This window comes from Aquarana catesbeiana, linkage group LG02 (genome assembly GCF_042186555.1).
Source record: "Aquarana catesbeiana isolate 2022-GZ linkage group LG02, ASM4218655v1, whole genome shotgun sequence".
Classification (NCBI taxonomy): Eukaryota; Metazoa; Chordata; class Amphibia; order Anura; family Ranidae; genus Aquarana; species Aquarana catesbeiana.
The window spans coordinates 360435557-360463271 of NC_133325.1; the positions used below are offsets into that span (position 1 = coordinate 360435557).

General features: G+C 43.0%; 1 protein-coding gene across 2 annotated transcripts in view; it reads left to right on the forward strand.

Moving 5' to 3' along the window:
* ZZEF1 (zinc finger ZZ-type and EF-hand domain containing 1) overlaps nucleotides 1-27715 on the forward strand; it is a 375890-nt gene that overhangs the window by 272730 nt on the left and 75445 nt on the right. For both annotated transcript variants that reach the window (XM_073615049.1, XM_073615050.1), the window contains 7 exons: nucleotides 2948-3113; nucleotides 10458-10720; nucleotides 13064-13233; nucleotides 19523-19583; nucleotides 19668-19798; nucleotides 25730-26007; nucleotides 26208-26382. In XM_073615049.1, the coding sequence (XP_073471150.1) occupies nucleotides 2948-3113; nucleotides 10458-10720; nucleotides 13064-13233; nucleotides 19523-19583; nucleotides 19668-19798; nucleotides 25730-26007; nucleotides 26208-26382 (1244 nt within the window). The remainder of the gene's footprint in view (nucleotides 1-2947; nucleotides 3114-10457; nucleotides 10721-13063; nucleotides 13234-19522; nucleotides 19584-19667; nucleotides 19799-25729; nucleotides 26008-26207; nucleotides 26383-27715) is intronic.

A 27715-nucleotide genomic window follows, 5' to 3' on the forward strand; every position in this document is an offset into this window, starting at 1 on the left:
TTCTGCCTTTACAACCACTTTAAGGCCTTGGATAGAAAGCAGCCTAATGCTCCCATCACCATAGGAAGAATTGCAAACGATGATGGCCACATTTTCCATTTCCCAATTCCAAAGCTCTGGGTGGTGATGGGCTGCTAATAGAACTATATAAATTTGCGGATATATTTTTACCTGACTTACTGACCAGAATACGGGCCACTAAGGAAAAGGGATCTCTTCCACTGTCTACATTGTGCTATTACTAACAACAAGGCTAACATGTTTGACATACAATATCTTACAAACGTGAGTACACCCCTCACATTTTTGTGAATATTTAATTATGTCTCTTCATGTGACAACTCTGACGAAATTACACTTTGCTACAATGTAAAGTAGTGAGTGTACAGCTTGTATAACAGTGTCAATTTGCTGTCCCCTCAAAATAACTCAACACACAGCCATTTAATGTCTAAACCGCTGGCAACAATAGTAAGTACACCCCTAAGTGAAAATGTCCGAATTGGACCCAAAGTGTTTATTTTGTGTGGCCACCAATATTTTCCAGCACTGCCTTAACTCTCTTGGGTATGGAGTTACCAGAGCTTCACAGGTTGTCACTGGATTCCTCTTCCACTCCTCCATGATGACATCATGGAGCTGGTGGATGTTAGAGACCTTGCGCTCCTCCACCTTCCATTTAAGGATGCCCCACAAATGCTCAATAGGGTTTAGGTCTGGAGACATGCTTGGCCAGTCCATCACCTTAACCCTCAGCTTCTTTAGCAAGGCAGTGTCCATCTTGGAGGTGTTTTTGGGGTCGCTCTCATGTTGGAATACTGCCCTGTGGCCCAGTCTCCAAAGGGAGGGGCTCATGCTCTGCTTCAGTATGTCACAGTACATGCTGGCATTCATGGTTCCCTCAATGAATTGTAGCTCCCGAGTGCCGGTGTTCTGACATATAGTGTCCTCAATAGGGTTTAGGTCTGGAGACATGCTTGGCCAGTCCATCACCTTAACCCTCAGCTTCTTTAGCAAGGCAGTGTCCATCTTGGAGGTGTTTTTGGGGTCGCTCTCATGTTGGAATACTGCCCTGTGGCCCAGTCTCCAAAGGGAGGGGCTCATGCTCTGCTTCAGTATGTCACAGTACATGCTGGCATTCATGGTTCCCTCAATGAACTGTAGCTCCCGAGTGCCGGTGTTCTGACATATAGTGTCCTCCTATCAGATAGTGTCCGCCCCCTACTGCGCAGGCGCAGGGCCTGCGCAGTACGGAGCAGCAGGAGATGCCGAAAATGTCCGAAGTTGATCAGCTGACCATCAGCTGTACACAGCGCTCGGGCACCTGTTAGCGATGGCTGTGTAAGAGGGCCCCTCGCGGGCTCGCTTCGCTCGGCAACTATTTATTCTAACTCTATGTCCACTTGGATAGTAGGGAATGATCCTGGACATAGGGTAAGAATAAATGCGCAGGCGCCGTGTACAGCTGACGATCAGCTGTTGAACTTCGGAGACTTTCGGCGTCTCGTTTGTCCTCCGTACTGCGCCTGCGCAGTACAGGGCAGACACTTCTGGTTAGGGGACTGTATTCGACAAGACACCGGCAGCACTCATGCAGCCCCAGACCATGACACTCCCACCAACATGCTTGATTGTAGGCAAGACACACTTGTCTTTGTACTCCTCACCTGGTTGCCACCACACACGCTGACACCATCTGAACCAAATAAGTTTATCTTGGTCTCATCAGACCACAGGACATGGTTCCAGTAATCCTTGTCCTTAGTCTGCTTGTCTTCAGCAAACTGTTTCTTGTGCGTCATCTTTAGAAGAGGCTTCCTTCTGAGACGACAGCCATGCAGACCAATTTGATGCAGTGTGCTGCGTATGGTCTGAGCACCGACAGGCTGACCCCCCCCCCCCCCACCCCTTCAACCTCTGCAGCAAAACTTGTAGCACTCATATGTCTATTTCCCAAAGACAACCTCTGGATATGAAGCTGAGCACGTGCACTCAACTTCTTTGGTCGACCATGGCAAGGCCTGTTCTGAGTGGAACCTGTCCCTTTAAACCACTGTATGGTCTTGGCCACTGTGCTGCAGTTCAGTTTAGGGTCTTGGCAATCTTCTTATAGCCTAGGCCATCCTTATGTAGAGCAACAATTCTTTTTTTTTCAGATCTTCAGAGTTCTTTGCCATGAGGTGGCATGTTGAACTTCCAGTGACCAGTATGAGAGAGAGCGAGAACACCAAATTTAAAACACCTGCTCCCCATTCACACCTTGTAACACTAATGAGTCACACAACATTGGGGAGGGAAAATGGCTAATTGAGCCCAATGTGGACATTTTCACTTAGGGGTGTACTCACTTTTGTTGCCAGCGGTTTAGACATTAATGGCTGTGTGTTGATATATTTTGAGAGGACCGCAAATTTACACAGTTATACAAGCTGTACACTCACTACTTTACCTTGTAGCAAAGTGTAATTCAGTGTTGTCACATGAAAAGATATAATAAAATATTGACAAAAATGTGAGGGGTGTACTCACTTTTGTGAGATACTGTATGTATCGTGTATTTAAAAGGTAAACGCACAGTAGTGTTTTTTTTTTGTTTTATTGCACTACTGCTTTGATGGAAACCTTTACTGTGATAAATATAGGAGCTGCCCATGCTAACTTCATTTTATAAATACTACTTGTTTGGTTGTGTCTGTACCAGGGCAAAAATACAAATCAGAAAGTTAGAGTGAAGTCTGAACCACTGATCTGCATACTTTTTGGGACAGTGCCTGAGAGACATTTACAGGCCTTGCATCTGCTTAAAACCCAGGCATTTAGCAACTAGGTTTCTTTGAATGCAGTGTTACCCATTCTGTGCATCTTTATGGTTGCCATATTGCTTAAATTCCTAGCACAGCAGGGATTTTATTGTGTATTTTTACAGTTTTATTTGTTCATTTCACAGGTGGAGTAAAACCTGAGGGCCATGAAGATGACCATGAAATGGTCAACATGGAATATGCATGTGATCATTGCCAAGGACTTATTATTGGGCATAGAATCAACTGCAATATGTGCAATGACTTTAATCTATGTTACGGATGTTATGAGGCTATGAGATACCCTGACAGGTGCTTACATATACTTAAGATGGTTATGCACTTGTATTTTTAAATTGGATTACATAAGGCTATGGACACACAAATGCATCATACTTTTTTGTGCAACAATGTGCTCAGCATTTCTTATTGATTTGCTGTAAGTTGTTAGACCCATTGTGTGAAAGAAACTTTTCATTTAACAATTTTTCAATATTTTAACATTTCACAGATGTCTTACAACTTATGTCCGGTTATGTGAGGGTGTTGGCTGAGATGAGGATCCCATTAGGATTCGATGGCAGCTCAAGAGATAATGCAATCTGTTTTTTTTTTTTTTTTCCCTCATAAACTTTGTCCAACTGATTAGCTGATGTATGGAATGCTTGATGTTTAAGTACATCTAAAGCCACAGCTTTTTACTTTCTTGTTCATTGAGGAACACAGGATGTTTGTTTTTCTCTTATTTATACCATTTCCTAAAACTATTTTCTTTTTCATACGTCATGAGACACATAGTTAGGCTAATATTCATTACCTGCTGGGTTATACTTCATCTCCAGGTTAATGGACACTAGTAGACCGAAGATCTTTAGACAGGAAGTGATCCCCTATATAACCCCTCCCATACAGAAAATACTTCAGTTTTTTTACCAGTGTCTGCAAGGTGGATGGCACGGTTGTTTGAGCTCTCTAAGCTCCAGGTCTCTAGTCCCACAAAGGGTTCCTAAATGAAAGGGATTGACCGATCTGATTAATTTGACACAGGCTTTTATGCTTAGATAAATGGTACCCGAGCCTCACAAAGAAGACTCAAGATCCTGAAATATTTTGCCTGTAATACGGCCTCCGGGCGATGGACCCTGCGAAGTAGAATCCTGGACACTACAGTGCTAAGGCATTCCCGCAGGGTGCTGTACATGTCCAAGGGAGTGGACCCTATACATGAAAAGGGTACCCAGTCCTTGAAGGTCCTCAAGTGACAGAAACCCGCTGTGAAGGGTGAAGATTGGGCTCTTAGTTTCTAAGCTGCCCTGCGCCTGGACAGGTAAGTGAAACCCCTTTATTTATTATTGTGGGGTGTCCCAGTGATTATAACAATCAGTCAAGCTAGCTAGAGGCTGGACACCTATGTGCAGTGACCATACAAGGGGGTTTTGAGCTAGCTGTGGGTGTTTTTAAAGTGTACCTTTTTTGCTTGTGTCTGGCTGTTTTTTACCTGTATGACAGTGCATGAGGGTGCACCATTTCGCCCTGGTTCACCATGGCGCACGTGCTTTCGCAAGAGTGCCGCTGGGCTCTGCAGTTTGTTTGGCGGTCATGGCGCACGCGGCTTCTCCACACATGTGCAGTAGCCTTTATCTGGGCGCATGAAGGTTCGCGTCATAGCCCGTTCGCCGGGACCGCATGTATGCGCAGAGCATTCAACGTACAGCCAGCTTATATAAGCTGTGTATGCCAAGCGGTGCTTCCAGAAGGCAGCTGTGGGACACAAAGGCTCTGAACCAGGCATTTGCAGCGGTTCATTTCTACTTACCCGGGTCACGTGAGTCACCAGGAGGTTCTTGGCAGGCTAAAGGTGCTTAGCAGGATTGTTGCATAGGGGCTTGGTGAGCCCTATTAAAGGGTCTCCCTTCTGAGGTGTGTTAATGCTACACCCAGGTACTCTCTTTGTGGCTAGTAAATGAAAAGAGGAGCGGGAATAATGCCCTGTAAACACGGTCGGATTTTCCAACAGAAAATGTGTGATAGGACCTTGTTGTCGGAAATTCCGACCGTGTGTACGCTCCATCACACATTTTCTATAGGAATTTCCGACACACAAAGTTTGAGAGCTTGCTATAAAATGTTCCGACAACAAAATCCGTTGTCGGAAATTCCGATCATGTGTACACAAATCCGATGCACAAAGTGCCACGCATGCTCAGAATAAATTAAGAGACGAAAGCTATTGGCTACTGCCCCGTTTATAGTCCCGACGTATGTGTTTTACGTCACCGCGTTCAGAACAATCGGATTTTCCACCAACTTTTTTGTGACCATGTGTATGCAAGACAAGTTTGAGTCAACATCCGTCGAAAAAATTCCATGGATTTTGTTGTCGGAATGTCCGATCAATGTCCGACCGTGTGTACAGGGCATTACACTACATGGAAGGGCACATCTATGTTGTCAGTCGTTCCTGATGAACCTAGTCTTATCCCTAGTGTTGTATCCCCAGAGGCTTCCGGGCAATCTGAACCACTGCGCCTATCTGGTATAGTTCCTACAGTCAACACTGCTGCTTCACCTTTCATCACCAAGGACGAACTGTTCTCGGCCCTAGCTGGGTTAGAGCACAGGATTGCTGGCATGATTGCCTCAATCCCGCAGGGTGTCAAGAAGCGTGACAGATTCCCCTCCCTGGAGCCTCCTAATTTGGAGCAGGAATGGGTTGAGGATGGGGAAGAGCTAAAAGCTCAGGATTCTGTGGAGGGCCTGGTGGATGAGTTTTCTTCTGAGTAATCTGGACAAGAAGATATCCAGTTGATGTCTGCCTCTCAGTTGCAGAGGCTTTTGATCCAGTCTCTTACTGAGATGGTTTGTTCTGCCTTTAAGTTGCCTCTTACAGAGGTTACTGAGCCCTCCTGGTCCTCTTTGGTGACCCTGAGGCCTTTTCAGGCCGCACAGGCTTTCCCCTTACACCCCCTGTTAGAACAGGCGGTGTATGCTGATTGGGAACATCCTGACAGGATTTTTGTTCCTCCTAATATGTTTTCCCTAGATAGATCCGGTAGATAATGCACAGGGCTTGAAAAGACCCTGTTGACAAGAAATTGGAGTCATTATTAAAAGCTTCCTTTTCTTTGGCCAGTTCAGCTATTCAGCCAGCTGTTGCAGCAATTGGTATCTGTCAGTCCGTAAGGATCAGGTCAGACAGCCTGACAGGCCTAACCAGGAGGATGATTTGGCTAAAAATAAGACCGATATTCCTTGAGCGCTGTTTTGCTGTTGACGCCTTAAAGGATTCAATACAGCAGGTTTCTCGTTTGGCTCTCTTGTCTGTACATATGTGCAGACTTTTGTGGCTTAAGAACTGGTCAGATGAGCTTCCTTGTAAAAAGTTATTGGCAGGTTTCCTCTTTCATGGGGAACATTTATTTGGTTATCATTTGGACAAATATATCCAAAAAATTTCCGGAGGGAAGATTTCTCTACTTCTTATGAAGAAAAGCACCAGGCGTCCCTTGTTTAAAACCTCAGGGACTGCTTCCTCAGGTGTCTCCGCGCCAAGGCAGTTCCGCCGCCTACAGGGCACTAGAGCCAGGGGCAAGCCACAAGGCCAGGGCCAGAAAATGCCCTGGGTCCAAAACTCTCCTAAACCCAGCACCAAGCCCTCCTTTTGAGGGGACGCCCCCACTCTATCGGGTGGCGAAAAGGCTTCTGCACTTTGCAGACATTTGGAGAACAATAGTTCAAGACGAGTGGGTCACCTCAACTATATCCCGCGGTTACAAGCTGGAGTTGTGGGGGTTTTCCCTTCGAGGTTTTTAAGATCCAGTGTTCCCTCGGATCCTCCAAAAAGAGACTTATTGCTTCAGGCACTACATCATTTAGTGCATATAAAGGAGTGATTGTAGAGGTTCCTGTATTCAAAAAGGGTGCGGGGTTTTACTCAAACCTGTTTACAGCTCAAAAACCAAACGGGGACACAAGACCCATTTTGGACCCAAGATCCATGAACCAGCATCTACTGATCCAGTCCTTTCGGATGGCGTCTGTCTGCTCAGTAATAGCCTCACTCCAGATGGGAGACTTTCTAGCCGCCATCGATATAAAAGGTGTATTTACACATATCTATCTCTTACAGCATCATCAGAGGTTCCTGCGATTTGCAGTAGAGAAATGTAATTTTCAGTTTGTGGCTCTACCCTTTGGGCTTGTTACAGCTCCCCGGGTGTTCACGAAGGTCCTAGCACCAGCACTGGGTCCTTTAAGGGCCCATGGGATCCTGATGCTTGGGTATCTGGATGACCTCCTGCTCAGAGATCACTCACTACAGGCTCTAGAACAGAGCATAACATGCACAGTGTGATATTTGGAAAGCTTAGGCTGGATCATAAATACCGAAAAGTCAACCTTGAGACCAGCTCAAAGTCTAAAGTATTTAGGTCTGATCCTAGATAATTTCCAAGCAATGGTATTTTTGCCACCTGTAAGGATCTGTGTCCTGAATGATTAGGTGCATCAGATAAGAGGCACCAGACAACCCTCCATTCTGCTCTGTATGAGTCTTCTAGTAGGCATGGTGTCCCCCTTTGAGGCAGTGCCCTATGCCCAGTTCCATTCCAGGCCTTTACAACAAGGCATCTTGTTGGCTTGGAACAGAAGAGGACAAACTCTGGATTATACATCGTTCTTATCTCCTCGGGCACGCTTAAGCCTAAACTGGTGATTGCAGGATCAGAACCTGCGAAAAGGAAAATCCCGCCTCCTGATAACTTGGAGAGTACTGACTACAGATGCCAGCCTCTCAGGCTGGGGAGCGAACCTAAAGGGGCTCACAGCTCAGGGGAAATGGTCAAGGACAGAACAGATCCTGCCCATCAACATCCTGGAATTACAGGCAGTACGTGTGGCCCACGGTCCTGGACGGTGGGGCTTCAGGACTGTCCTATCAGGGTTCAGTCCGACAATGCCACTGCTGTGGCCTATATAAACCACCAAGGCGGTACCAGGAGTCGTTCAGCTCTGAAGGAGGTGAACCACATACTAGCCTGGGCAGAGGGACATGTGCTGATTCTGTCGGCAGTCCATATCCTGGGAGTAGAGAACTGAAAGGCAGATTATCTCAGCCGCCAGCAGATCTGCCCGGGGGAATGGTCTCCTACACCCAGGGGTGTTCCAGGAAATTTGCCAGCGTTGGGGATGGCCAGAGGTTGACCTACTACAGTAGGTCAACCACAAACTACAGCAGTTTTTGTCCTGAACAGGAGGCCCTCTGGCAATCAGAGCAGATGCTCTGGTAGTTCAATGGAGCCAGTACTCCCTGGTTTATGCTTTCCCTGCGATCCCTCTCCTTCCACATTTGTTGCCCAGGATTCGGCGAGAGGAGGTCCCAGTCATTCTGGTGGCACCAGCCTGGCCCAGAAGACCCTGGTTCCCAGAGATTGTGAGACTGGCCATGGACGCTTCCATGTCTCCCGATCTACTGTCTTGAGGTTCTATATTCCACCCCAATTTACAGTCTCTAAATCTGACGGCATGGCTGTTGAAGCCAGGGTGTTAAAGGACCGTGTCATCTCGGGACCAGTGGTGTCTACCCTAGTGAATGCTAGAAAAGTGGTCACTAGGGAAGATCTATCATAAGGTCTGGAAGACTTATATTTCTTGGTGTGAAGCCAGATAATGGCATCCTCGGAAATACGTGATTGGGAGAATTCTCTTTTTTTCTACAGTCAGCTGTGGAAATCAGATTGGTTTTGAGTACAATCAGAGGTCAGATTTTAGCCCTGTTAGTAATCTTCCAAAGGCCTTTAAATATGTGAGCCACCGGCGCAAAAATTCTATTAATAATTTTAAAGTTACTATAAAAAAACGTGTCTGCTGCGGTCAAAAATGTGTTCCACCCATGAGTGGAAAAAAAGAAAAAAGGTTGTTGACTGCGCTGACCCCTATCATATATAAGTGAATATACCACTTTACATACACCAATAAATAAACATTTTAAACAAAGAATTATTTTTGTGCAATACAAGTGCCTGTGTCACGTGTGAAAATCCTTAGCTTATCCACAAAAACATGCACCCAAAATAACACCACCTATGCCTCCAATCATTGAAGTAAAATGAGCACAAAATCAATAAAGTGTCCAGTGCTGCATGGTGAATTGTGCCAGCTAATTATTATGTCCCTGTGTGGTCTTTTCACCACTAATAGGCCAATTCTGTTCCCACATCCGTGATATTGTGTGACTTTTTCCACCACTTTAGTGACACCACCACCCTTGTAAGGATTGGCCACTCACCAGACATAGATATAAACGTGCCTTTGTTTCATTAGAGGGATAACCACTCCACCAGGGTTGCTTTCCTATGCTGTTCTTAATTGACAATAGGAACAAGAGATATCCATCCTCACAAAAAACAGTGATCATTGCATAGCATGTCTTAGCCTTCCATTCGCTGGTCCGAAACTTTATGCAGGGGGCAATTCGTTTGCTTTCCCCCATTAAGGTCACCTATGTGTCCTTGGGACTTGAACATGGGGCTGTCTGTGTTACAGAAACAACCATTTGAACCTATCAAGGAAATTCCATTAGACTTGCTGTCACGCAAGCTAGCCTTCCTGATGGCTATCACCTCGGCTAGAAGGATCTCGGAGTTGGCGGCCCTTTCGTGCAGGGAACCATACTTGATCCTTCACAACGACAGGGCCGTGTTACGACCTGTTCCATCCTTTTTGCCAAAGGTGGTGTCAGCCTTTCATTTAAATCAGGACATTATTTTGCCTTTGCCTTTTTTTCTCTCAGCCTCGTTCAGCGGAAGAGAGACGACTGCATTCCTTGGGCGTTGTCCGGGCAATCAAGGTTTATTTGTCTAGATCTTCGGAGAGACGAGGATCAGACTCCTTTTTTGTTTTACCAAAAGGACCCAAGAAGGGGCAAGCAGCTTCCAAAGCTTCCATTGCCAATTGGGTCAGTCAAATGGTCATTTAGGCCTATGGTCTGAAATGTAAAGCTCCTCCCTTTAGGGCGAGAGCTCATTCTACCAGGGGTGTAGGAACCTCCTGGGCTTTTCGCCATCAGGTATCTGTGGCTCAGATTTTTAAGGCTGCCACCTGGTCTTCAGTGCATAAGTTCATAAAATTTTATTAAGTGGATGTTCAAGCAGCCAAGGATTCCGCTTTCGGCCACAGTGTACTGCGGGCTGCCTTATAAGGTCTGATGGCTATTTTTTGGCAGGCTGTCTCCCTCCCCTCAAGGTTATTGCTCTGGGACGTCCCAGTAGGTAATGAATATTAGCCTAACTCTGTGTCCCATGATGTATGAAAAAGAAAATAGGATTTTATCTACATACTTACCTGTAAAATCCTTTTCTTTGAGTACTTCATGGGACACAGGTCCCTCCCCTCTTTTTTTTTTTTTTTTTTTTTTGAGGATTCAGTGCTTGCTACAAAACTGAAGTACTTCCTGTATGGGGAGGGGTTATATAGGGGATCACTTCCTGTCTAAAGACCTTTGGTCTACCAGTGTCCATTCACCTGGAGATGAAGTATAACCCAGTAGGTAATGAATACTAGCCTAACTCTGCATCCCATGATGTACTCAAAGAAAAGGATTTTACAGGTATGACAAAAAAATCCTATTTTTACCCAGCATCTTGTTTTCTCTTCCAGCCATTTGCCAAGTCACAGCATTACCATATATCCCATGGTTACAAATACAATCAGTGACAAACAGAGGCTTATACAGCCCTACATTCACAACTACTCATGGCTGCTCTTCAGTTCACTGGCTCTGTATTGTTCAGACTTGGCCACTGAAGGGGAAATAGATGGGGAGAAGTTGGACTCCAATATCATTTCCAGTGCTCAGATTCTACAAGCAAACTGTACAGATCTAGTGGCCAGCTGTCTCATGAAGGCTCAAAATGGAAAGGGTATGATTTTAAAATATGTGATTGAACTGTGAACCTTTGTATTGCAGACATCCACTCTAAATTTCTTGTACTGCTTTTTTTGTGTGATGATCTACTTGCCATGCAACTATTCTTTGAAAAGGAATTTTGTATTTATTTGATTAGTAGTCTTTTTTTTCTTTGTATTTTTTTTTTTTTTTTGCAGGCAGGGTCTACTGCACACACATTGCTCCGCCAAAGTTTAAAACTATTTTTTATGTTTTTGGTTTCAGCGCAAAATTTTGTTTTGATTTCTGCTTTGATCTATCAAAAACAAATAACTTCTAAATATAATAAAGATTGAATCTTGGCGCGTTATTCCCCCAAAAGTTAATTTATGGGTCAACAGAGTAAGATTGTTCACTAGCTTCTACAGTATTTCTGAAGTTTCCTTACTATTGTGTTTTTTTTTTTTTTTTTTTGTCTTTTTGGGAGACACGGGCAGATGATGATAGGCAACCTAGATTTATCCTGCTACCTACAGAAATGGAGAGATGGACACTAGGTACATAAAAAACGCAAGGCCAGCCCTTCTTGAGGCTATAACCCTTCCTACCTCATACCTGTTTCCGCTTTGTGCCCTTATGGGTATGAATGTCTTTCCTTGTTGGGAGAGGGCCATGTTTACCATGGTATGACATTCCCTCTTCCTTTAAAAACAGTCTGAAAATGTCTGGGAACAGAGGAGATCGGTTGCTGGAGTTTTGGGAGACGAATGTTGTCCCATTCTTGCCTGATATAGGATTCAAACTACTCACAGTCCATCTTTGTTAGATTTTTTGTTTCAGAATGCGCCAAATATTTTCAATTGGTGAAAGGTCTGGACGGCAGGTAGGCCAGTTAAGCACACAGACTCTTCTACTATGAAGGCATTGCTTAAATATGTAAGGCCTTCCCCCTGAAAAAGACATCTGGATGGGAGCATATGCTCAAAAAACTGGATATATCTTTCAGCATTGATGGTACGTTTCCAGATGTGCATGCAGACTATGCCATATGCACCAATGTACCCCCATACCATCTGAGATGCAGGTTTTTGAACTGAGCGCTGATAAGACGGATGGTCTCTCTCCTCTTTAGTCTAGGGAACGTGACACCCATGGTTGCCCAAAAAAATGTCAAATTTAGATTCATCTGGGCACAGAACAGTTTTCTAGTTTGCAACAGACCAGTTTAAATGAGTTTTGCTCTGCTGCGTTTTTGGCTCATTCTCTGATTGATGGACCTTACCTTACATTTTTGGCTGACGCGGCAAAGTGTAAGGTGTAACATGTTCCCACTGCTGCAGCCATTTCCCAACCTGCCACTTCTAGTGACAGCGAGCTGGGGATCTTCCTCCTGAACTAGCTGTCACAATAAAAAAAAAAACAAAACACTGCTGTGGGCCTTTGTGGCTGTCGGCTTGTAGTTATCAGTGAACTACCAGGGCGATGTTGAGCGCTCTAGGTAGTTTATTGTTTTTTCTTGTCAGTGTGTAACTGCCTGCTTGTAGAAGGTACAAGCAGACAGCTTACACAGACAGTCTGCAGGAGTCCTGCATTCCATCCGTGATCTGCTGATTGCAGGTACAATGCTTTGCAAGATCCTATTTAAAAAAAAAAAAATGCACATATTTTACCTGCAAAAACGTGTGCATTTATTTATTTATTTTACAAACATGAACTTATTCTTTGAGAACCTTTTGCAGCTATAGCATAGACCTATTTTGTACAATAAAAAAACATGATCTTCACCAGCACACTTCGGTGTAGTGGTTATCTTGTTCTTTGATTCACATAAAGAAACCAGTGCTTTCGGAATCTCTCAGGATCATCTTTCAGGGCAGAGGTTATTCTGCAGGTCTATGAATTACAAGATAAAGTGCTTTCAAGTGGCACTTTAATGCCGTTTGCTTCCTTCTGTTTTTTCTTGTTGTGTTAGTTTTACCCCTAATTGTTGCTGCCCCTAGTTTGGAATGCATTTGGATGTCCCTAGGCTGGCTATTATCTTGCTGTGTCCCTCAATAGACAATAGAGAAAATAGGATTTTTTACTCCGCATAAATTCCTTTTCTCAGAGTTCATTAAGGGACTCTGCGCCCTCTGTTCATATGCTGTTGTTCACTGTTTGGACTGCTTGCTACAACTGAACAGATGTGAGTTGGGAGAGGTTATAGTCTCAAGGGGATCTGGCCTTTCATATTTTGTAAGCCTATTGACTATTACTTCTGTGGGTGGTAATATAAGCCTAGGTTACTTAATAAGCTGTGTCCCCCAGTGGACCCCGAGAAAAGGTATTCAATGTGAATTCAAAAATCCTAATTTTTTTTTTCTTTCCATCTCTTTAGGTGTCAGAGTGTCTTCCTTACTGTCCTTGTTGACCCGCAATGATCCCAGTCCTAAAAGTGTCGATTCCACTGTTACTTCTTCTAACAGTAATATTGCAGAGACTGATGAGGATACGTCTTTAAAAAAGGAAGTTGGTGGTGTCCATGTAAAACCTACTGGATCAGAAAAGGTATTAATGATAATACTTCATAGTCAGAATAGAATACATTCTTAAATTTATTGTGAAACCAGTGTATCTTTTAATCACTTTTAGACCAGTGCACAAAGCACTGGTGCGGATGCTTTCTCGACTGCTCTTCAAGATAAAGGAAGACAAGAAATTGGCAATACTCATTGCACCAAATTGAGAAACTGCAATGAACTTGGTACACATACCTAAACTTCTAGAAGGTAACACCGAACAAACCAGACCTCCTGTTCCAAGGTTCCCCCCATACCATCCTGCTTGCAACCTACCATGATTGTTGAAGCCCAGGTCTTGAAAGATGGGTATATCTGACTTTGTCATTCCCACTTTACTCAAGGCCAGAAAAGCCATATTGAGAAAAATCTAGTAACAAACTTGGAGATCCTTTTTCGCGTGATGTTAACACCAAGCATTTCAACTTCAGAGACTACTCGGTACTTCACATTCTGGCTTTTGAGAATTTGACTAAAACTTGGTTCTAAGTACTCCTAAGGGACAGGTTTAAGCTTACCCATTCTATTCTACAAGACCGCTTTCTCTCTTGTGTAAAAAAAAAAAAAGTAAATCAAGTTGTCTCATAGATCAGACTCCCATTACAGGACCCTTCATCCTATCCTCTCTGCCCTGCAGAAACCACTCTTTGGACCAATTATGGGAACTACCCTTGGGTGATATCCTTTACAAAGTAGGCTTGTTGGTGGATATCATGTCTGTCAGACATGTTTCAGACTTACTGGCCCTCTGTTGTAAGGAGCCCTTTCTAAAACTTTACAAGGACAAAGTAGTCTTATTTTTCAAAACCGCCTATTCTCCCTAATAAAGACATTCTATCTGTAGGATAATATCCAGCCTCCTTCAGTCTAATAAGAACCTCCAGGGCCAGAGATGGCTAACATCCTTGTGTATGTGGTAAGTTGTGAGGCATAGTGAGTGCAAGGTGGATAAAGTTATTGGGCGCCAGACACTTCTTGAATGCAAAAGAAATGTTTATTTCTCTTTCAAACTTTTTGGGGGAAAGAGGGTTAGGGCCAGGACACCCTTGTGTAGTTGCAAGTTCAATTAGCAGACTCCAAGACTTCAATAGAAGAACAGCCGTGCATGGAAAGGCCTCCAGCAAGAAGCCACATCTGCACGTGCAGGAATGCTGTTTCCTATGGCAACCGTCTTTAACAGTTCATAACACAAAGCATAACAGTTATTTCACCTTCACTACAACTTCTCCTTGTAGTTCTTCAGCCCACTGAGCTCCCGGTCTCTCGCTAGACCCTCCGATTGCCTGCCACTGAATCCCTTGAGCTCCTCCAATCTTCACGGTGGTATCTTCCTCAAGCGTCACCCCTGCCGCTCTGCTTGGTCCCTAGCTTGGCAATCCAGAAACTTCCCAAGCTTCACCCCACTGGCCTGTTCAGTCCCTAGGCTGCTCTTCAAGCGTCACCTCCACTGCCTGGGGCCCTGACTTGATCAACGCCTGAAGTTTGTCCAGTGAAGATTGTCCACCGTGCTCATTCGGTGGGAATACTGCTCCGGTACTTGCTTCAGTTATTCACTGTGGTCCATGGTAATAAGGTGGTCGGTCCCTTAGTAGCGACAGCTTCCCTTCTACCTCCAACCACTGACAGGTGCTCCGGCCGACAGAACCGGCATTTCTGGTTGGACTGCAAGCCGCAATCCCAACCCTGCACTGCTCTCTTGCTTCTGAATAGGCCATCAGACAGCCTAGCAGCCAGATGCCCCCGGGATAGGCCCAATCTCCGGCCTAACAGCCGGGGCAACACGACAGCTGTCCAGGTGGCACAGAACCTAGATCACCTGACTTCACCCAAATCTCCCAGCAGGCCAAGGGATTTAAGAAAACCCCTGCCCATTGGCAGAGATACCCCATATACCCCTAAACTGACCTTGAGTTGCCCTTCTCATATCTAGTACCACCAAGTGCCCGGCCACCTAGTGGTAGAAGAGAAAAGTGCAAAAAGGGCAAACTTAGGGAGAAATCAATAGATCTCTAACTACTCCTGGCAAGTAAATTTGTGAGGAGCTACATATATTTCTTGTGCCCTGCCCAAGTATCCCAAGGAAATTGTTCTTCATTGTTTGCACGCAGTGACAGGGCTGTGAGTCTATCTGAAAGATACAGCCGCTATATGAAAACAGACTCTTTTGGTCCTGCTAACAGGGTCTTGAAAAGGACACCTTGTTTCCAAGTTAACTATTGCCACATGGATAAGACTTCTCATTGTAATAGCTTTTACTCTAACAGCTATGGTATTTCCATTCCCCTTCTTGCTCATGCCACCAGATTGGTGTGGGTTTCCTGGGTGCTCTAACATCAGATTTCTGTTGCTCAAGTTTGTGTTTAACTAAATACCTGGTATTTAGTTCACACATTCTCCAATAACAAGCAAAATCTGGAATATTGCTGCACTCCTTGGTATCTTTATTTAAGCATTAAAATCACATCACAGTTATGACAGGAACGTAAAAGGTAACACGTTTGTGCTAAAGTCGGCGCTTAATCAAACCTCATATACACATACATTACATGAAATATATATATATGCATGATACAAGTGAGCATGGTTTGACAATTAAGCAATTGAACAATTAACCAATAAATCAATTAGAAATACAGTCCCACTACACTGAGAGCCTATGCTCCTTGCCTTCCCATACGAACATGTCGTATAACACATATGATGATGACCGTGCAGGAGAGGACAGGGGCGGAGACATTCAGCCCAACTACAGCAGGACACTCTCACAAACTAAGTTTTTATTGGTTAATTGTTCAATTGCTTAATTGCCAAACCATGCTCACTTGTATACAGTATCTCACAAAAGTGAGTACACCCCTCACATTTTTGTCAATATTTTATTATAGCTTTTCATGTGACAACACTGAAGAAATTACCCTTTGCTACAGTATAAAGTGGTGAGAGTGTACAGGTGTGTTAGGTGTGTTAAATTTGGTGTTCTTGCTCTCACTCTCTTACTAGTCACTGGAAGTTCAACTTGGCTAAGAATTCTCTGAGGATCTGAAAAAAAGAATTGTTGCTCTACATAAAGATGGCCTAGGCTATAAGAAAATTGCCAAGACCTTGAAACTGAGCTGCAGCGCGGTTTAACAGGACAGGTTCAACTCCGAATAGGCCTCGCCAAGGTCGACCAAAGAAGTTGAGTGCACGTGCTCAGCGTCATATCTAGAGGTTGTCTTTGGGAAATAGACGTATGAGTGCTGCTAGCATTGCTGCAGAGGTTGAAGGGGTGGGGGTGTCAGCCTGTAAGTGCTCTGACAATACACCACGCACTGCATCAAATTGGTCTGCATTACTGTTGTCCCAGAAGGAAGCCTCTTCTAAAGAGGAGTCCTGTGGTCTTATGAGACCAAGATGAACTTATTTGGTTCAGATGGTGTTAAGCGTGTGTGGCTGCAACCAGGTGAGGAGTACAAAGACAAGTGCATCTTGACTATAGTCAAGCATGGTGGTGGGAGTGTCATGGTCTGGGGCTGCATGAGCACTGCCACCACTGGGGAGCAACAGTTTATTGAGGGAACCATGAATGCCAACATGTACTGTGACATACTGAAGCAGAGTATGATCACCTCCCTTTGGCAACTGGGCCGCAGGACAGTATTCCAACAGAACAACCCCAAACACAACTCCAAGACGACCACTGCCTTGCTAAAGAAGCTGAGGGTAAAGGTGATGGACTGACCAAGCATGTCTCCAGACCTAAACCCTATTGAACATCTGTGGGGCATCCTCAAATGGAAGGTGGAGGAGCACAAGGTCTCTAACATCCACCAGCTCCATGATATCGTCATGGAGGAGTGGAAGAGGACTCCAGTGGGAACCTGTGAAGCTCTGGTGAACTCCATGCCCAAGAGGGTTAAGGCAGTGCTGGAAAATAAAGGTGTCCACATAAAATATTAACACTTTGGGCCCAATTTGGACATTTTTACTTAGTGGTGTACTCACTTTTGTTGCCAGTGGTTTAGACATTAATGGCTGTGTGTTATTTTGAGGGGACAGCAAATTTATACTGTTATACAAGCTGTACACTCACTGCTCACATTGTAGCGAAGTGTAATTTCTTCAGTGTTGTCACATGAAAGATATAATAAAATATTTGCAAAAATGTGAGGGGTGTACTCACTTTTGTGGGATATTGTATATATTTCATGCAATGTATGTGTATATGAGGTTTGAGTAAGCGATGACTTTAGCATGAAACGAGTTACCTTTTATGTTCCTGCTGTACCTGTAATGTGATTTTAATGCTTCAATAAAGATACCAAGGAGTGCAGCAATATTCTGGATTTTGCATGCTACTGAATCCCAGTGCCCACAGATGAGCTGTGCAGCACCCTGGGTTCCAGTTCACAACAGGTGAGAGTCAGTCACTCGCCTAGAGCGCCATTTCTTTGGCTTTACTAATCCACACATTCTCCAAGTTCTGCCAGGTGATGTCCAGGCCTCTGCGGATGCAGCTTTCGGCCACAAGATTCTTTCATCAGCACTGACCCTTTTTTATTGGGTCCATTGGCATGAATCTGTTTAGTCTTGTTATTGCTCACCCTACTGATTAGTTTTTTGTGGGGGTCCCAGGGGCTATGAATATTCAGCCTCCGTCCTGTACTTTACAGTTAAGATGAAAGTAATTTTGATTTGCATTTAAATTTTGTATCTTAGAGTACACTACAGCCTCTCCATTGTTTGAGTTGCTTTGCATTGCTTGCTTAAAAAAGATCCCACAGATTATAAGGGTATGCCTAAAAGCTTTTCAGGGTCAAATCACCTAAAGTTAGAAGTCCTGCTGCTGTCCTGTACTCCAAGATACTTTGGTTAGTTTACAGGTAAGTCAAAATTCCCTTTTTTAGGTTTGGAGCGTGGATGTGTTTTTACACAGTCTGGAGATGTTCCCTATTCTATCTAAAACAAAAAAAGGTCCTTTATCAATTAATTTGGCCTATTTAACCACTTGCTGACCAGCCGCCGCAGTTGTACTGCGGCAAAATGGCACGGCTGGGCGAAACGACATTATGTTACGTCGCTTCCCCCTGTGGCCACTAGGGGAGCCAGCCCCCTGAGCCAATGCGAATCGTTCGTGACACAGCAAGAACCGGAAACTGTGTGTGTAAACACACAGATCCCAGTTCTCTGAGAGGAGAAGAGACAGATTGTCTGTTTATACAAAGTATGAACAGCGATCTGTCATTTCCCCTGCACAGTCCCATCCCCCTTCAGTTAAAACACACATTAGGAACACATTTAACCCCTTTATCGCCCCCTAGTGTTAACCCCTTCCCTGCCAGTGACACTTATAGTAATCAGTGCGTTTTTATAGCACTGATCGCTGTATAAATGCTAATGTCCCAAAAATATGTCAAAAGTGTCCGATGTGTCCGCCATAATGTCGCAGTCCTGATAAAAATCGCAGATCGCCGCCATTACTAGTAAAAAAAAATAATAAAAATGCTATAAATCTATCCCCTATTTTGTAGACGCTATAACTTTTGCTCAAACCAATCAATATGCGCTTATTGCGATATTATTTATTTATTTTTTTTACCAAAAATATATAAGAGAATACATCGGCCTAAACTGAGAAAAAATAAGCTTTTTTTTAAAAAAAAAAAAAAAAAAATGGGGATATTTATTATAGCAAACAGTACAAAATATTACGTTTTTGTTCCCCCAAAATTGTCGCTCTTTTTTTTGTTTATAGCGCAAAAAATAAAAACTGCGGAGATGATCAAATACCACCAAAAGAAAGCTCTATTTGTGGGAAAAAAAGGACCTCAATTTTGTTTGGGTGCACACGACCGCGCAATTGTCAGTTAAAGTGACGCAGTGTAGAATCACAAAAAATGGCCTGGTCATTCGGCAGACAAATCTTCCAGGGCTGAAGCGGTTAAAAATTTGAAAATATTAATGTTATCCATGGCAACCAAGTCAGATGGTGTCCTTTTTCTATTTTGCATTATATGTACACACAAGTATTTTTACATGCTCTTTGTCAGTACATAACATACACGTAATAATGAAGAGAAAGCTAAAGACCAAAAAGATCCTGTCCTGAACTACTTGTCAGGTGTTTGCTTTCATCTTGTAACTTTCACTGTGGAATGAAGATGTTGACTGGTTTCCGTGTATCACTTTCCCTTTTATTTTGCTCCAGTTTTCATTAATCAGTCCTTCTCTGTTTTGATGCTTTTTCATGTTTTATGCAGTGTAGACTTGTTACTAAAGTAAATATTTTCACTTCACAGAAGCAATATGCTGCAGAAGATGAGGATGAAGACCGAGAAAGCCCTACAAAAGGATGTTTATGTTAGTTACCCATTTATACCTTGTTTTGTACTGATTGGTCAATATGTATTTCTGGTAATTTTTTTTTTTTCCTTAACCCCATAGTTCCTGGAGACTTGTCCAAGAAACATATTGTTGACAAAGCTACAATCCTAAGCCCTGACCAATTGTTTGCTGAATGCTCTCAGGAACGTATATTAGGACTTATAGCAGCCATGTTACCTCCTTTAAAATCAGTAAGTCCCCAAAGTTTCATATATTAAAATTGATATGTCATTGCCTACTTACCAAGGTAGAAGAATCGGCAAAAGCAAAGTCTTGGAGGCCAAGGAAGTGGATTTGCTTTTGAAGAGGTGGTGCGATGTGGAGGACAGTTTCTATATGGAGGTTTGCGGGCAAAAATCTAGACTAAAAGGGATTGAGACAGTTGCTATCAGTAAGGTGGTAGCTCAGAATGAGATTAAAAAGTCTTGGGTTGCTCAGACTGATGAGGTCCAGCGAGGGCTTTTTTTAAGTATGGAGGTGACCATAGCATGTTTTAGAGAAGTAGGGAAGATGTCAGAAGAAAGGGTAGGCTTGAAGATGTGAGTTAGCGTAGAATAAAGCAAGGAGGGGTAACAAAGTAGTTATGTAGGACTAGGATGCAGGTGGCCAGCTGAGTGTCAGAAAAAAAATGCCTAACAAATACCTCTGTGATAGGAGGGTTGACATTTTTTTCTAATCCTACATTCAGCAATCAAAATGGTAATTTAATATAAAAGTTTTACATTTTTCATACAAAAAGAGGGTACGTTTTTAATTGTAACTGGAATTCCACTTTAACGTAATACAGGTTTAGCTTTTATATATCTTGTGAATTTTGTAAAATTTGTTGTGTTTGTATCTGCTAATAATGATTTTAGTTTAATTTTTGCAAAAATATTGTTAGAACTTTGCGCACATATCACCGTGCCTTAAAAATCTGTAGCACCTTCTTTTTATCCTACTGGTTATATGCTTTCAAAAAATTTATGGTTTGGGGGGCTACAAACACTCAAAGTTGTAAGTTAAAAATGCAAACCTCCAGAAAGTTGTTTATAGTTTTGCATACCCTCAATTTTCACTATTTCACAAAAGGCGCAGTTTAAAATTTACGAATATTTATTCTTTATTAACTCAGTACAGGTTTAGATTCTATTTTTAGTAGAAATATAACAGCTTTGCTTTGTATCTACTAATGATTTTAGTGTATTTTGAGCGAGAATATTGTTTTGATAAACATTCGTGCAAATATTGCGGTGCCTTAAAAATCAGCAGCATTCTCTTTTATTCTACTGGTCATGTGCTTTCAGAAAATGTATTGTTTTGGGGGTCTTTTACATATTCTGAAAGCTGAACGGGAAAGATAAAAAGCAAAGGAAAAATTGTAAAAATGGTCTGGCCACTTGAGTTTTATTTTATTTTTATTTTATTTCAGGTACTTATATAACGCTATTAATTTACGCAGCGCTTTACATATACATTGTACATTCACATCAGTCCCTACCCTCAAGGAGCTTACAATCTAAGGTCCCTAACTCACATTCATACTTACTAGGGACAATTTAGACAGGATCCAATTAACCTACCAGCATGTCTTTGGAGTGTGGGAGGAAACCGGAGTACCTGGAGGAAACCCACGCAGGCACAGGGAGAACATATGCAAACTCCAGGCAGTTAGTGTTTAACCACTTAAAGACCGCCTACCACATATATACTGCGGCAGGACGGCTCTATTGCGTGTATGTCATTTAGTGCAATAGATACTGTGGGTGCACGCACGCCCATTGGACAGAAGGGGGAGCCAGGCTGGACGGTGATCTGCCTTTGTAAACAAGGCAGTTCGCCGTTCTGACAGGGGAGGACACAGATCTTCTGTTCCTGCTAAGCAGGAACACAGATCTCTGTTTTCACCCAATCGGTCCATCCCCCGCACAGTAAGCAAGCACCTCCTAGGGACACATTTAACCCTTTGATCGCCCCTGGTGTTACTCCTTCCCTGCCAGTGTCATTAGTACAGTAACAGTGCATATTTTTAGCACTAATCACTGTAATAATGTCACTAGTTCCCAAAAAAAGTGTTGTGTCCAATTTGCCTACCACAATGTCGCAGTTCTGCTAAAAATCACTGATCGCCGCCATTACTAGTAAAAAAAAAAAAAAAAAAAAAAAAAAGCAATAAAAATGTCCCATATTTTGTAGGCACTATAACTTTTGCGCAAACCAATCGATATACGCTTATTGGGATTTTTTTTTTTACAAAAATATGTTGCAGAATACATATTGGCCTAAACTGATGAAGAAATTCCATTTTTTTTTTTTTTTTATTATTATTGGGTGTGTTTTGTAGCAGAAAGTAAAAAATATTATTTTTTTTATTTTATTATTTTTTTTTTAAATTGTCGCTCTTTTTTTGTTTATAGTGCAAAAAATAAAATCCACAGAGGTGATCAAATACCACCAAATGAAAGCTCTATTTGTGGGAAAAAAAGGACATTAGTTTTATTTGAGTACAGCGTCGCACTACCGTGTAATTGTCAGTTGACCACTTCCTGCCCAGCCTATAGCAGATTGACGGCTGGGAAGTGGTTCTGTCATCCTGACTGGGCGTCATATGACGTCCAGCAGGAAAACATGCCGGTGCGCAGCACGACGATCGCGAGTGCGGCGTGTCAGTCTGACACCCCGCATCTCCGATCGTGATAAGAAGCCTCTGTTAGAGGCTTCTTACCACGTGATCAGATGTGACCAATCACAGCGGGAACCAGGAAGTGCCGGTAAACGGCTGACAGGGAGAGCCGATCGGAGCAGCTCGGCGGCTCTCCCTGTCAGAGGGGGGGGGTTATGTGCTGATAATCAGCACAGTCCCCTCAGATGTGCAAAAAAAACTACCAATCAGTGCCTAGCATTCCACCAATAAAAAACCCTTCAAGTGCCCACCACAGTGCCAATCAGTGCCCAGCAGTAACACCTGTCAGTACCACCTATCAGTGCTGCATATCAGCGCCGCCTATTGGTGCCCATCAGTGCTGCATATCAATGCCGCCTATCAGTGCTTCCTCATCAGTGCCCATCGGTGCAACCTTATCACTGCCAACTCATCAGGGCTGCCTCATAAGTGCCACCTCATTAGTGCCCGTCAGTGAATGGGGAAAACAAAATTTTATGACAAAAACTAAGAAAAACTTTTTTTTTTTTTTTTTTTTTTCAAAAATGGTCTTTTTTCGTTTATCAAAAAATAAAAACTGCAGAGGTGATCAAATATCACCAAAAGACAGCTCTATTTGTGGGAAGAAAATGATAAAAATTTTGTTTGGGTACAGTGTTGCAATTGTCATTCAAATTGTGACAGCACTGAAAGCTGAAAATTGTCCTAGGCAGGAAGGGGCAAAAGTGTCTGGTATTGAAGTGGTTAAAGTAACGCAGTGCCGTAGCTCAAAAAAATGGCCTGGTCATGAGGGGTGTAAAATCTTCCGGGGCTGAAGTGGTTGTAAGTGGAGTGCAGGGTCTGGCAGCAAAGGGTTCAGCTGTTAAAACAGACCAATTTTCTTGTGTTTTTATTGAACACACCCTTTAACCAGTTCACGTCCATTCTATAGCAGATTGACGGCCAGGCGGGACACTCCTTCAAGTCGAGCGTCATAATGACTTCTCAGTCACGCTGCTCGTGCGTGCAGTGCTCTGTGGTGAGCCGTGTCCCTCGGACACAATGCATTACATATCAGGTTAAAGAGCCAATGACATTGGCTTTTCACCATGTGATCAACTGTTTCCAATCACAGTTGATCCCATGTAAACAAATGCCGGTTATCAGCATTTCCTTTCCTCAGCACTGTCACTGTGTGAGGAAAGGAAAGCCGCTGTCTTTTCTGTGACTGATCACATTTACACTGATAACCAAGACACTGATCACAGTGCCCATAAATGCAGCCTTATCAGTGCCTCTTCATCAATACCCATCAGTGCAGCTATATCAGCGCACATCAGTGAAGGAGAAAAATTAATTATTTGCAAAATTTCATACCCAAATAAAATAATAAGGATTTGTGTTTTCAAAATGTTCGGCTTTTTTTAGTTTAGCAAAAAAATAAAAAACCCAGTGGTGATTAAATACCACCAAAAGAAAGTTCTATCTGTCTGGCCTAATAGCTAGCGGAACCTCCTTTTGACAGCAATGACTTCAAGAAAGCCCTTTCGGTACCTCTGGATCCAACCTGCGCAACGTTCGGGAGAAGTTTTTGACCATTCCTCTTTACAAAACTGCTTAATCACACATAGATTTGTAGGATATCTGGTGTGAATGGTTCTCTTGAGGTTATTCCACAGCATCTCAATGATGGGATTAGGTCTGGGCTCTGACTGGGCCACTCCAAAAGGAGCATTTTTTTTCCTGAAGTCTTTGGTGAATTTACTTTGATGCTTAGGGTCATTGTCCTGCTGCATCACCCAACTTCTACTAAGCTTCAGCTGATGGACAGTTACCCTGACGTCATCTTTTTGGATATTTTGGTAAACTTGGGAATTTATTTTCTCCTCAATGATGGCAAGTGGTCTAGGCCTTGAGGCATCGAAGCAACCCCGAATCCTAAAATTTCCACCACCATACTTCACCGTTGGGATGATGTTTTGATGTTGGTAAGTTGTGCCTTTTTTGCACCATACATAGTGCTTAGTAATCTTCTTGAACAACTCAACTTTTGTTTCTTCAGTCCACAAAACATTTTTCCAGTAGCACTGGGGTTTGCCAAGGTGATCTTCCGGTAATTGCAGGCCCGTAGGGCAGCAGCTTCCTCCAGTGTGTTCTTTCATAAATACCCTGCCTGTTCATAGACTCTAGAAATGATAGATGCATGAACAGGGATGTTTGCTTGTTCCAGTGATGTCTTCAAACCTTAGCTGGTACTCATCAATTCTTCTTTACCTCATTGAGGATTCTGTGTTGTGCCTTTGATGGTTGCCCACTTCTAGGAAGGGTAGCCACAGTACTACATTTTATAGACAGTTTGTGTAACTATTGACTGATGGATGCTTCAACACTTAGAGATAGATGGCTTTGTTTCCCTTTCCAGCCTTATGCAGGTCAACTGCTCTTGATCGTATGTCTTCTGAGACCACCTTTTTGCCAGGCCTAGTCAACATCAGCTGATTCTTCTTATGAAACGCAGTCTTAGGCCCCTTTCACACAGATGGACCAATCGGTTCCGCCTTTCAGTTTTTCAGGCAGACCTGATAGGACCATCCATTGCTGTCTATGGAGTGACGAATGTCAACGGGCATGTGTCCATTGATACCCTCCAACATCCAATCTGATCCTGTCTGCTAAAAACAGACGGATGAGGATCTGTTACCCATCCATCTATTGAATGACAGGCATTCCATTTCCTTCTGACAGCCCATAGAGCAGTGGTTCTCAACCCTGTCCTCAAGTACCCCCAACAGGCCATCTTTTGGGAATTTCTCTTAGATAAAATATCTATCTGTTGGGGGTACTTTAGGACAGGGTTGAGAACCACTGCCATAGAGGACAGTGGGCTCTGTCCATGTCCACTCTACATCATCGGAGCGTACACAGACCTGTCATCCACCTGCTAAGCGGGGATCAGTGGAAAGATCCCCTGCTGAGCATACGGATTCGCTGGCAGACTCCACCAGTGTGAAAGAGGCCGTAAAATGTGTGAGTGTCTTTATTCAAAGTAGCTCTAAACCACACGTCCAAACTCATTACATTAATTGGGCTCCAAGTGTTCCAACTTTCAACTCCAATTCGCATTTATTGACGTAATTGGTCAATGGGTTTACTTAATTTTTCCTCCAGCACTGTGAATGTTTAATAGGTGTGTTTGTGTTAGCTTATGCACATTGTGTTTGTCTATTGTTGTGACCAAGACATGGATCAAATCGCATTTTATGGCAAATTACTGCAGAACTCCAGTTAATTTCAAGGGGTTTGCATACTTTTTCTTGCCATGGTATATGTACAAAAAGCATATGCAAATTGTGGCTCTGCAAAAGTTTCCAGATTACAACAATTTTTTTTAGGTCAGAACGTTACAAATGTACAAAAATGCCCTTTTTCTGTTGAAATCCAATGCAGATCTTTTATAACTAAAAAGAAAGATTATATTTAAATGGATTTTCTTCTCTTGCAGGATGCAGCGAGTTCCATAGTGAACCTGCAGCAAGTGCTACCACTGATGTTTGAAGTAGTTATCACCAATGTTGGTCACTTAAATGAATCCTATCATTTAACATTGGGCCTTCTGGGTCAGTTGATTCTCAGATTAAACCCAGCTGAGGTGGACAATGCTGTGAAAAAAGTCCTGTCTTCCAAACACATCTTGCAAATAGCAGATGATGGGAGCTCTGTGCCAGATGGTTGGATTACAACTCAGCTGCTGTTCACTCTCGGAGCTCTATGTCTAGACAGGTGTGTATTTCATTCTCTCATCCTGACACCTGTATGCACTATGGCTTTATTTATTTATTTATTTTTTATGAACACTATCTTTTGGAACCAAATTAATTCGGGTTTGTGGATATATTTAATAAAAAGGCATGTGTTGATTTCAATTAGTGTGTGTAAATTTGTGCGTTTTTTTTTTTTTTTTTTTTCTTTCTTTCTTACAGCAAAGTTGGTCTTGATTGGGCCTGTACTATGTCTGACATCCTGCGGGAGTTAAATGGTTCTCCAAAATGGCAGAAAGTGATGAATGCTTTCACTGATCACTGTATGCAACAATTGCCTCATCAGTTGAAAAACACAAATATCTTTACTTTGTTGGTCTTGGTTGGATTCCCTGAGGTAAGATGTTTTCAAATACAACCAAAAATGTTGCTTACGTGAAAGTTATTTAAATCCACACGCCTGTCAAATATGAAAGCTAAGCCTTGAAATGTGAAACATGACCTACCTGCTTTTGTTTTTTATACTGGAATGGTTGTAGTGCACTAATTCATTCCACTGCCTAAAATTATGTTGTTGCTGACAATCAGGCCAGCGTTTTGTGTTATACTATTCTCAGAAGTGGAAGTTGAACATAATCATATGACAGCAGACTGTCTGGTAATGAAACTTGCACCTCAGAGCGGTACATTCACAAAAGGGATTCACCTACTTGAAGAACTAAGAAACAGAAATGAAATACCTTCTATCCCCGCATGGTGGTGGGGTTGTTTGTGTATATGTGTATATATATGCGCGTGTGTATGTACACACTCACCAGCCACTTTATTGGGTACACCTTGCTACTACCGGGTTGGACCCCCTTTTGCTTTCAGAACTGCCTTAATTATTCGTGACATAGATTCAACAAGTTGTTGGAAACATTCCTCAGAGTGTTTGGTCCACATTGACATAATAGCATCACGCAGTTGCTGCAGATTTGTCGGCTGCACATGCATGATGCGAATCTCCAATACCACCACATCCCAAAGGTGCTCTATTGCAATGTTTCTCAGCTCCAGTCCTCAAGTACCCCCAACAGAGAGCCTGAAAACATGACCTGTTGGGGGGGGGGGGGGTGCTTGAGGACTGGAGTTAAGAAGCATTGCTCTATTGGATTGAGATCTGTTGACTGTGGAGACAATTGGAGTACAGTGAACTCATTGTCATGTTTCAAGAAACCAGTTTGAGATGATTTGAGTTTTGTGACGTGGTGCATTATCCTGCTGGGAGTAGCCATCAGAAGATGGGTATACTGTAGTCATAAAGGGATGGACATGGTCAGCAATAATACTCAGGTAAGCCAAGGCATTTAAACAATTGGTACTAAGGGGCCCAAAGTGTGCCAAGAAAATATCCCCCGCAACATTACACCGCCACCACCAGCCTGAACCATTGATACAAGGCAGGATGGATCCATGCTTTCTTATTTTACACCAAATTCTGATCCTACAATCTGAATGTTGTAGCTGAAATCGAGACGACTCTGACCAGGCAACGTTTTTCCAACATTCCATTGTCCAATATTGGTCAACCTGTGCAAATTGTAGCCTCCGTTTCCTGTTCTTGGTTGACAGGAGTTGTACCCAGTGTGGTCTTTTGCTGCTGTAGCCCATCTACTTCAAGCTTCAATGTGTTGTGCGTTCAGAGATGATATTTTGCATACCTTGGTTGTAACAAGTGGTTATTTCAG